Source organism: Phoxinus phoxinus (genome assembly GCF_949152265.1).
Source record: "Phoxinus phoxinus genome assembly, chromosome: 18".
Lineage (NCBI taxonomy): Eukaryota > Metazoa > Chordata > Actinopteri > Cypriniformes > Leuciscidae > Phoxinus > Phoxinus phoxinus.
In genome coordinates, this window is record NC_136893.1 from 14,851,963 (window position 1) to 14,864,101 (window position 12,139).

At 41.3% G+C, this 12,139-nt stretch overlaps 1 protein-coding gene across 2 annotated transcripts; it reads right to left on the minus strand.

Annotated features, from left to right (window-relative positions):
- Nucleotides 1-4,873: 4,873 nt before the first annotated feature.
- gpr157 (G protein-coupled receptor 157) lies at nt 4,874-9,809 on the minus strand. 2 transcript variants are annotated; one of them, XM_079588480.1, is made up of 5 exons: nt 9,496-9,806; nt 8,799-9,405; nt 7,450-7,663; nt 6,101-6,295; nt 4,874-5,925 (listed from the first exon to the last, which is right to left on the minus strand). In XM_079588480.1, exons 2-5 carry the CDS (start codon nt 9,173-9,175, stop codon nt 5,710-5,712), a joined length of 1,002 nt encoding a protein of 333 aa, XP_079444606.1. In that variant the 5' UTR covers nt 9,176-9,405; nt 9,496-9,806; the 3' UTR covers nt 4,874-5,709. The 2 variants fall into 2 exon arrangements, with proteins under 2 accessions (XP_079444606.1, XP_079444605.1); XM_079588479.1 differs by having other exon boundaries at nt 8,799-9,809.
- Between the last annotated feature and the right edge of the window lie 2,330 nt (nt 9,810-12,139).

Here is a 12,139-nt window from a genome sequence, read left to right on the forward strand (position 1 = left end):
GAAGGCCATACAGCTCAGGCACGCAAAATGCATATTAGCTAGCTAGCGTCAAGAGAGATCCGCATTGACTCAAGCTGAATGTTGAGGATTGGGGGAACATGCTTGCGCAATCATAAAAAATACTTACCACATAGATTCTCTCCATACAGACATTATGGTCAAGAAAGAGCTTACAGTTATTGACACCTCTGATTTTTTTAGCAGACGTGGAGCTGCCAACATAAGTGCAATACTAAAAAAAAAAAAACTTGGTCATGAAATATTGATTTCAGTACCTGCAGCATAGACTACTATGTTAAAGTTATCCCTTTCTATTTTCCAAATATGGTATTGATCTTTTTTTGAACGAATCTTTCTTCTTTTTTGTTTCTTTTTTTACCTTATAATGTTTAATCAAAAATCACTGGACCTTCAGGTAAAAAATACATTACACTCGAAAAGACTTCTTCCATTTCATTGTGACTTTAAAGGGTCTGCTAAGAAATACAATAGTCCATTAGAATGTATAAACCATTGTAATAGCAACAAAATAATACAGTAATATTAGTATACAGTACACAATAATAGAGGTCATTTTCACTATAAATGAAAACCAAGATGCAAGATGGCGCCAGCATATCCACCTTATTTTGCAACCCTATTTTTTGTGAATGTGTGAACTTCTGATTCATTAGCTGCTTTATGTAAATAAATGGAAGAATAACAAAATGCAGTAAATGGTAATTCGGGACGATGGTACATATTGAGGTTTATTGTGGGATCGAATGAGTGCACTCGATAATGTCCAAGGATGCCCATGGTTTCAAACATCACTACAATCCTTTTACGCATATGATCACACCGGTGTGATCAGTCCAGGTGTGATCAGTCCAGGCTGGTCCCTGGAGCGTACAACCACACCGGTGTGATCAGTCCAGGTGTGATCAGTCCAGGCTGGTCCCTGGAGCGTACAACCACACCGGTGTGATCAGTCCAGGTGTGATCAGTCCAGGCTGGTCCCTGGAGCGTACAACCACACCGGTGTGATCAGTCCAGGTGTGATCAGTCCAGGTGTGATCAGTCCAGGTGTGATCAGTCCAGGTGTGATCAGTCCAGGCTGGTCCCTGGAGCGTACAACCAAACCGGTGTGATCAGTCCAGGTGTGAAAAGTCCAGGCTGGTCCCTGGATCGTACAACCATACCGGTGTGATCAGTCCAGGTGTGATCAGTCCAGGCTGGTCCCTGGAGCGTACAACCACACCGGTGTGATCAGTCCAGGTGTGATCAGTCCAGGCTGGTCCCTGGAGCGTACAACCACACCGGTGTGATCAGTCCAGGTGTGATCAGTCCAGGCTGGTCCCTGGAGCGTACAACCACACCGGTGTGATCAGTCCAGGTGATCATTTCCCAAGCGCCATGGAACTCACCCTAAGTTAGATCCCGAGCAGCCCTGATGTTTCGGGCACAAGGAGGAGGAGGCTAAGTCCCGCCGATGCCGGACCACCCCCAAAGCGACCATATGATCACCGCCCAACCCCCTGTTCAGTTCCTGGTGTTGGAGGTGCTGTGATTGTTATTGGTACTGGGTCTGCCCCACCTGCGCGCCCAGACTTCCTTCTGCTGTTATAGCGAATCAAATAAAAAACAAACAAGGGAGCATTCCTCCTCTTCATTATCCAAACACAAGCGTCAGCCCCCTGCCACAGTGCGGGGAGCTGCCACCTGTGACTCTTCAACCCCATCACCACCCGAAGCCAGGGTTGGGAATCCATTCCCCTTGTGTTGGTTTGGGTTTTAGAAATAAACAATCAAACAGAGTTTGATTATCTTGCTTCAGTTCAGGGGCATGATTCACATTTTAGTCTCGGACATCGATGCTCATGTCCTCTAAGCCGAAGTACAAGCTCTGCTAGTGAAGGGCACTGTGGAAACAGTTCCCACAGCCCTCAGTGAGTCAGGCTTTTACAGCCGCTACTTCCTCATTCCAAAGCAGGATGGCGGCCTCAGGCCCATCCTCGATTTGAGATGTTTGAAATGTGCTCTGATAAGACGGCCGTTCAGAATGCTGACTTTAAAACAAATCCACTCACAGATTTGCAAAGGGCATTCGTTTTTATCAGTGAATTTATCAGGGGATCTGATCTTTTATTTCCAGATAGCCCCTCATCACAGACCGTTCTTGAGATTCACGTTCGAAGTGGTGGCTTACCAATATACAGTCCTACCATTCGGACCGTCCCTAGCTCCGCACACTTTTACGAAATGCGTGGATGCAGCCCTCTCCCTACTGAGACAGATGGGAGTACTCATCCTGAATTACCTCGACGATTGGCTGCTCTTAGCCCAATCAAAGGAGGAACTATGCAGGATGAAGGAGGAACTTAGCCCAATCGAAGGAGGAACTATGCAGATCTAAGGAGGAACTATACAGATCTTTGCTCCTCAGCCACTTGGAAAGTAGGGTTCAGGATAAATCTAAGCAAAAGCTCACTGTCCTCCAGCCAACACATCTAATTTCCAGGGGCAGTCTTTGACTCTGTCCAAATGTGGGCCTGGATTTTGCTGGAGCGCAATCTGAAAATTCAGAGTTAAGTCATTCAGAATTGGGGACGGCCCATCTGTATCAGTTAGGGGTAGAACTGGGCTCTGTTTCCAGAAGAAAAGTAGTCGTGATGACGCCTCAAAGACTGGTTGGGACGCCCTATGCAACGACAGACCTGGCTTCTAGAAGGAGCCGGTGACGAACTGGCACATCAACTGCCTAGAGATGATGGCAGTGCTTCTGGCCTTCAAGGAGTTCCAGTCAGAACTCAGAGCAACATGTCCTGGTCGGATCAGACAGCATGACAGTGGTAGCCCATATAAATCACCAAGGGGGTCTCAGGTCTCATCTGCTAAACAAGCTGGCATGCCGCCTCCTTCTGTGGGTTCAGTACAATCTGCGCTTAATGAGAGCGGTACTCGTGCCAGGCTCCATGAACACGGGAGCAGATATGCTGTCCCGGAATGGACCATCTCCAGGGGAATGGAGACTCAGCCCTGGATGTAGACCCTCTATCATGCGAGATTGCTTTAATACTCTCATTTCTACGTGAGCTGCTGGTCGGCAGACGCACCCCGTCCTCGCTCAAGGTATACATGGCATCTATTGCAGCGTACCATGCTCATATAGCTGGCCAGTCAGTTGGGGAATAAAAACAACGACTTGATAGTCAAGTTTCTCAGATGGCCAGGAGGCTAAACGGGCCTCGCCCCAACAAGGTTCCATCCTGGGACCTGTCGACAGTCCTTAGTGCACTTCAAGGCCCTTTGTTTGAGGCACTCACAACAGCCGACCTTCAGCCTCTCTCGCTAAAGACTGCCATTCTGCTGGCTCTGGCATCTGTCAAGCGAGTTGGGGATCTGCAGGCTCTTTAAGTGGATGCATCCTGCCACGAGTTTGGGGCTAATGACAGTAAAGTTAAAGGCTACGTGTCTTTCCACACCCTTTAGAGCACAGGTCATAATGCTTTTTCTGCTCTCCCCTCCACTGAGGATGAGCAGACACCACACCCACTTTTTTCGGTCCGGGTCCTTTGGATGTACATTGAGTGTATGGCCAGTTCCGACAGGTCAGAGCAGTATGCTTCGGAGGCCGCTCACAGGGGCTGCCAGTTATGAAGCAGAGACTATCTAATTGGATAGTGAATGGAATAGCTCTGGCTCATAAATTCTTGGGCTTGCATTGCCCTATTGGGGTGAGGGCCCACTTCACAAGGGGAATGGCCTCCTCTTGGGCTTGGGCTTGGTCATGCCGACATCTGTGCGATGGCCAGATGGTCCTCGCCTTTCACTTTTGTTCTACAAATTAGACGTCCCTGCTTTTCAGGTGCGGATATTGTCTCTGGGGTTTTTCTGGTGGTGTCATGTCCCACGGGCTTCGGCTCCTGACCTGAGCTCGCACTTGATAATGTCCAGGGCTGCCCACTATGGTTTCGAACACCACTACAAATGGCCATCCCCTCAAATAGTGCACCATACAGTATAAGGGTATAGAATGCCGACTGTTGAATGCCACGATTGACCAATCAGAAGTCAGCATTCCAGAGAGCTGTGTAATGTTTAATAGATAATTATACATCTCACACAATAATCTGTCCAGGGTTATTATCATTAACTACAACTACTACAAACCTTTCAATTGAAGCTGACATAAAAAGTATTAGATTGAACATTATAAGTGTTGCATTGGCAACTAACTTAAAGCAGAACTCGGCAACTATAGTCATTTCTTCGCTGAGTTTAACTTTTGTTGTTGCATGTTTTTCCCACGAGCTCCCCCTACAGCTGTGGGGCGTATATTTCACAACACTGTCGTAAAAAACTCAATTGGGGCACCCCCATCCCCCTTTCAACCGCTGCTCATGTGCATTTGTTATGATCGGAGCAAGCCAACTTTATTGTGTGGAGCTATGTCTACCGAGGTGGGTAATACATCATACTCGGTTCTATATCATAGAACATTGACATGTACATTTTGTATTCTGTTATCAACCATAAAGTTTGTGTTTCTCGCTCGTTCTTGCCGGGACGGTAGTCCCCAAGTTGCAAGGTTGGTTTTCCGCCTGGGAACGCTGGGGGGAGCGGGGAAAGTCACCAATATCACCAGAACAGGTTGTTTAACCATCCAAATGATTTCTAGAGTTTTATTAAGTTAAAAAAGTTGCCAAGTTCTCCTTTAAATCAAAACACTAAATCTATTATCTAAATAATTAAAAACAAAAACAAATAAAAACATAACAAAATGACTTAAAATTTAACTAAAATGAAAACTAAAAATATAAAAATAAAAGCTAATTCTATAATATAAGGACAACTATAATAGTATATAAAAAATACTACAGTAACACTGAATCTGAAAGGTAATCACTTTATTGAATTCAGTTGATATGCTGATCAAATATAACTACATGTACAAATTGAAAACTACATATACAAAGATTAAAAGGCACTTCTTCACCAGTGTTTCAAAGGCATTGTGTGAAGTAACAATAAATGTGCATTTTGTGGCCTGTGTCCTAGATGCAAATTTTGCCCAGCTAGGTAGCATGTGTACATGTGTTTCATACAGAGAAAAAGTGAATAAACTTAAATGAGATTGACATAATTCATACATACATACATACATACAAGGAAAGAAATACTATACGTTTATACATAGAAGAACAGTATATTATCCATATAAATCATGCTTTAAAAATACATAATAAATGTAATGTACATTATTAACTTTGCATTAAGAACACATGTGCTTTGTTGGGAGAAAGAGGAAAAAAATCCCTTGTAAAAACACTTCACAGTACATTTGCCATTTTGGTCACTAGATAATAAACTGCTGTATCCTCGCTTCCCCTGAGCTACAGATCTCATTTCTATTTAAATGAACATGAGATATCTGCGGCAGCAGAATGAAAACAGATTTGGAAGACAGAAAGCCTTTCGCCTAAAGTGCTGAGCTAAACCGGTAACAGAAAGTGCATTTGTGTTCCATGCTCTGTGGGTTTTGTGCATGTGACCACAGTCCCCTGTAATCCGTGAAGGCGCTTGGTCAAACAAGAAGGCTGAGCATGAGGCTCTGATGTAAGTCAAACAACCACAGCAGAGAGCCATAAAGTCAGAGCTTTCACTCTTGGTATCATCCAGCCTTGTGCGTTTGAACAGAGATAAATGTACAGGAGCAGATGCAGGATCTTACTCCATACTGTTCGCTAAGGTTTGGGGGCTGGTATTTTCCTCCCTGTGTGAAGGCGTATATGCATTTGCCCTGTTCTGGGACACTGATTCTGAGCTACAGTGTCTGTCCCAACCTTTGCAGCAGAGCAGAGCCACCAGTCGTGAACGAATCGAGGGAGTGAACAGCACAAACATGATGCAGTTCGCAGCTCCTTGAAAGGTGTTTCCAATTCCCTATTAAAAAAATGTAATCAGAATCATTGGGTTGCCAAATGCAATAAGGGCAAGTATAGATAAATGACTTTGATGAAGTACACAAATAAACAGCATGATGCTAAGGAGAATTGGACTTCAGGTAGAAGAGAATTAAGTTAATTTCAGGCTAACTAAGTGGAACCAGGTGACTTACATGCAAGGTCACCAGTACTGGGTTGTGCCCTGCAGGGGAGTCAGTCAGCAGGAGCAGGAAGCGGATGGTGCTCCACACGCGGAGCATGATGAAGATGATGGGGATGAGGGTGAGCTTCCTGTCTGCCATGGAAGACAGTGAGTGAGAAACAGGGCTGCTGGTCAGGATGGGACGGTACTCAGACAGGGCTGCATGCTTAAAAACATCAGAGAGAGAATAAAAAGAGCACAAAGAGAGATATTTAATATTAAAGAAACAGCTCACTTTAAACAAAAAATCTGACTTACGCATGACTTATGCATGTGTTGCGTACATTTAACATTAAGTCATTTGTTTTAAAGAAATTAATACTTTGATTCAGCAACGATACTTTAAACTGTTCAAAAGTGACAAAAGATTCCTATTTCAAATAAATGCTGTTCTTTTGAATATTCTATTCGTAATAGAATCCTGATGGAAAATTCATGTTTTCTACAAAAATATTAAGTAGCACAACTGATTTCAACATTGACAATAATAAGAAATGTTTCTTCAGTAGCAAATCAGCATATTATAATGATTTCTAATGGATCATGTGACACTGAAGACTTGAGTAATGATGCTGAAAATTCCGCTTTACCATCACAGGAATAAATGACATGTTAAAACATATTAAATTAGAAAACAGCTACTTTAAATTGTAATAATATTTGTCACAATATTAATGTTTTACTGTATTTTTCATCAAATAAAGACTTATTTTTTAAAAATCTTACCGACACCAACTTTTAAACAGTAGTTTAAATGATGACAGAATTTTAGTTTTTAGCTGACCTGTCAATTTAAAAGTGTTTTGAAAGTGGCTGGCAAACCTAAAAACCAAAGTGTTACTAAATCTTTCATATTTCCTTTGCAAGGAAACAGCATAAACATACACACCCCCATCACTAAAACATGTGGTTTGCAGAATGTAGTTGTTACTATGACAAGAATGTCAGCCAGTCTTTAATATTATTTGCTTATTTAATTCCAACAATGAACTTTACTGGGTTCCCACCCCTTTTTACAAGTGATTTTCCAAATGATTTTTTTCATTATTTTTTTTTTTCAAAGATTGAAAGTCACTCACAGTTTATAATCCTTGAAGTATTTTATAGCTCAGCATAACTAAAGATACTTTTATGACCTTTTAAGATTTTATTAATTTCCATGACATTTCCAGGCCTAGAAATCACTATTTTATGATATTATTATATTTCCAAGATACATTAACTCACCTATTGCACCCATTAAGAGTTTATGAAAATGTCATGCAAAACTCTGCTAGGCTGTAATGTTAAACTGTCTGTGATGAGCAGCGGTGGACTTACTGCTCTGTTAATGTGTATCTTAATAAGGATGTACAGGACTGGCAGTGTGACATAGGCAATGAACTCCCAGATCTTTCCCGTGAGCAGCATCCACAGCACATGGTCTTCGGCCTGGATGTCCACCCAGCACCAGCCTACGGACACTTCAGAGGCATCATAGCCGATCTTGTGCAGGGACAGGGCTGCCACAGTGATGGCGAAAGGAACGCCCCAGCTGACAAAAACCACAAATCACAAGATCAGACTGGAAACAGGATACATAAGTGAGTTCATGAGAGCCAGCCTTCTCACACTAAATCTTTATTATAGTCTTTGTAAAGAACACTGACTGTCTAAAATCTTTTTTTATTCATGAAGCTAAAAGAATAGGATTCTAAAGGCAAAATATTATAAACTAACCAGTTTATCGTAAATAATCTCTTCTCAATTCCTAAATTCCTTTAGTAAATAAAGGAAATAAATAATCTACCGATTACCTGTAAATTAAATTAAAGGATAAGCATGACATATGCATATGGACGTTTTATTTCTTCAACATTTCGATTTTAGGCTATATAATGTATAAATAACTTTAAACTTCATTTTTAAAAGTACAAATATAAGATATCAGAACTGAATGTATATTAATAGCCTAGTATTATATTAAAACGTCAACTATACAAAAACTTAACTCTGAAACTACAAAGGTAAATAAAGTATGTTAAAATGAATAATTATTGCAGGTTTGTTAAATATTAATAAATAAATTCATCAATAGTTCATAAGTAAGATTGAATGCAAAGAAATTAGTTTAATTGATGCTATAAGCAACCCTGGAAAAATTAAAGGTATTTCACATTTCCCCGTACTATTAAAGTGAATGGTGTCATTCTTCAAACATTTGCTTTTGTATTCCACTGAATAAAAAGTCATACAGGTTTGGAACATCATAATGGTGGTAGAGATTTTTTTATATTTTATTTGGGTTAACCTTTGCTTTAAAGGGATAGTTCACCCAAAAATAAAACTTCTGTCATAATTTACTCACCCTTATATTGTCCCAAACCTGTATTCTTTCTTTCTGTTGAAATAAAAAAGAAGATATTTTGAAGAATGTAGGTAATCAAACAGTTGACAGTAAAGCCATTGACTTCCATAGTTTTTTCCTACTATGGAAGTCAATGGCTACCGTCAACTGTCTGGTTACCAACATTCTTCGAAATATCTTTTTATTTCAACAGAAGAAAGAAACTCATACAGGTTTGAGAATTGGGACAATATAAGTGTGAGTAAATTATGACAAAAGTTTTATTTTTGGGTGAACTATCCCTTTAAGACCTTCCTGTAAAGAAATGCTTCGATGAGTTTACCTGATAAGATGAAAATACAGCACCAAGTTGTCGGCCTGTCTCTGGCTGGACTTCACAATAAAAACGTACAAGTAGATGGCTATAGCCACGGTCCAGAAGAATGAGCTGGTATTCGCGAATGTGGAAATTGCTCCTTGTGCAATACAATCCGCAGAATCAGTGTCAAAAATCCGCAAAACTCCGTAAAAGTACGAGAGTGCAGACAGAAGGTCAGACACAGACAGATACACGAGCAGTTTTCTCGGTGTAGTTCTCAAATCGAGCCAACGTAGATATGTGCATATAATTAAAAGTGACCCAAAAAACGAAAGTATACAGGATGCCAGGATCACAACCTGTTCGTAAACATACACGGCGGTCCGGTTCGTCTCGGCCATAGTTTTCCCCACTTTAAAATCTACCGGCGTCGTTTGTGTGTTTATGTTTGTTAAAGTTTTGCCTTATTTGAAGTATCGAATCCTCTTGTAAATAAATAGGTTTCCAGTCCACTGTCCCCCTGACGAAGCATTACCCCGAAAACAAGACGGGCTTTAAGATCCAGCGATGTAAGCTTTATACAAGCCAGTCAAACAGCTTCTTCACAACAGCTGAGGCAGTGAAACAATGTCTTGACAATAACAACAAATCAAAACATGTTGCAATCTGTCGCCATCTACATATTAAACCCGATTGTCTTTATAAAACAAACCATACATACCCCAGCCTTTACAATCTATGCTGACGAACTTTGTTTTTGCGCTGAACAGTTTCAGAAAGTGAAATCACTAGTGCTGGGAACTGATTCATCAAATGATTCGAATCTTTTGAAACAATTCACTAAAAAGATTCATACAGAATGGTTCACTGATTCGTTTAATGAGAATTTATGTTGGTTTCCTCGGCCCTGTCCCAAATGGCACACTTCATATGCACTTTCGGTCTTTTACAATGGCTGCCGCGTGCGCGACCGTAGGGTGTTCGGTTGTCATTTTGGGTTTCAGAAGGGTGCTCGCGAGCGCCCCCGTTGTGGTCGATATGCGCCCTCGATGCGCCCTTTTGCCAAGCTTGCAGCGTTACGTCACGAAAGTGCGGACTCGTAGGAAGACCGCGAGTGCTTATGGTGCCATTTGGAACAGGACCACTGTCACTACAGTTGAAGGAGACTAATGACTGTCGATTTGCGAGTCTTGGAAGGAACCATTTGTCAAAAAAAAAAAAAAAAAAAAACCCCGAATCGACCGAAACAAGTATTGTGCCTTATTAAAAGGGACTCTAGAGAGAATATTTAACCTTTCCCCTCGCAAATGACGATAAAGCATACCGTATCTATTTTTTTTTTTTTTTGCTCACAAGATTTGATTAATTCACGTCAAAGAAGATTAATTCCGAGACAAACACTAGAAAGCACTAGAACTAGAAAGCCAGAGCACTTATACTGTAGCCTATAGGCAAAGATCCCAAACATACATTTTTTCTTTAGATCTTTAATCCTTGTCAACCAAATGTCGTTCATCCAGTAATAAGCTAGGCTATTATTAGTGATGGTGATGGCTCTAGTTCATTTTAAACATCTGCATTCCAACATTCCAAATGTAACTGTGAGAGAATTACGCAATACGCTATTATGTGCAAGCAATGCGGCATTGCAAATGTTTCTGCAATTATTGACAATACATCTGCAATCACTATAATAGACCATTAGATGGCGTAATGTGAACTTCAATCAAGCTTCAAGATCTTGGTCATTTTTTCTTTGTGAAATTTTTTTGTAATTTTATCAAGCTTATTCTTGCATTGCATTAACTTGCATTGCATTAACCTCATTTATCATTAGTTTTTGGAGCTGTCTTGCAGGAATGTTTGGAGTGAGGTGCCGCTTTTGTAAAAAAACAGAAGCCCATATTTCAGTTTCCAGCGATATTTTTGTTTCCACTGGTCTATTATTTAGGCCAGGATTAAAAGTAGGTAGATATATCTTCTTTCATCTCACTGTCACAAATAGAGCAATGATAAGCTCCCAGAAAATTGCAGCATTCTTTCCCAGTGTGGAGCATGATTTTATTTAAGGCAGAGAAAAAAAGTGTTAAAAAAAGATAATGAAAAGCAATGCTTTGCTTGATCCTCCATTAAAGGGGACCTATTATGCAAAATTCACTTTTACATGGTGTTTGAACATAAATGTGTGTTGGCAGTGTGTGTACACAACCACCCATGGTAAAAATCCACCCATTCTTCTTTTTTTAATCCCCATAAATCAAAAGCAATGTCTCAAGACAAGCTATTTGCAGATTGTAGGCTACAATTTGTAGCTTTTGTGACGTCACATTGCACAGGGCCCTCCCACGACTGCTGTCGGACTGTCCCGTTAGCAGACCCTGCATGGCACACTAAGGACTCGCGGTCTTCCTCTGAGTCCGCACTTTCGTGGCGTAACGCCGCTTTGACTGTCGGGAAGAAGTCATGCTGAGCTCGGCAAAAGTGCGTATCGAGGGCGCAGATCGACCGCAAAGGTTTTCTGAGAGCTACAATGACAAATGGGACACCCTACGGTCACACAGACTTAACGGTCACACACGCACGCAGCAGCCATTGTAAGTCCACAAGACCGAAATATGAAGTGAGCCATTTGGGACAGGGAATGTCCCACTTCATGTACTTTTGTTCTTGTGGACTTACAATGGCTGCCGCCCGTGCGTGTCCGTTGAGTCTATGAGACCGTAGGGTGTTTCATTTGTCATTTTAGGTTTCAAAAGGGTGCTCACGAACACCCCCCCCCCCCCCCCCCCCCCCTGTTGTAGATATACGCCCTCAATGTGCACTTTTACCAAGCCAGCACTGAAGCGAGCTCTGCAGCAGACTTCTTCCCGACAGTCAAAGCGGCTTTACGTCACGAAAGTGCAGACTTGAAGATTGCGAGTGTTTACGGTGCCAGTTGTACACAGTCCACCATGTGCATCTCCTCTCCAGAGCATTTAATAGCAGCATTCAAGTACAATTCTTATTAAAGCTATACGAAAGTTATTCAATCAAGAGCAGTGAGTGATTTTCTGTTTTTCTTTTTGTTTGATTCATATTACCAGCATATAGCAGTTATTAAGCTGTTTAATACACAGATCTAATATATAGGCTATGCATGTGATTTCTTTACGTGCAGTTTGCATTCACAGACATTACTGAATTTGGCAGTTTAAGCGCAATAAGGCGCAGAAGTTTAGAGTGATATGGCTTTAAAATGCATGCAGATAATAAACTTTCATGATGATGAAGAACTGCAATGTCAGGTGAGAGTGGCCGCGATAGGTGATCATCAAGACCAAACAGATGTTGTAGTTTTTGGCAGAGGATGTAAAGGCAGCAACTCA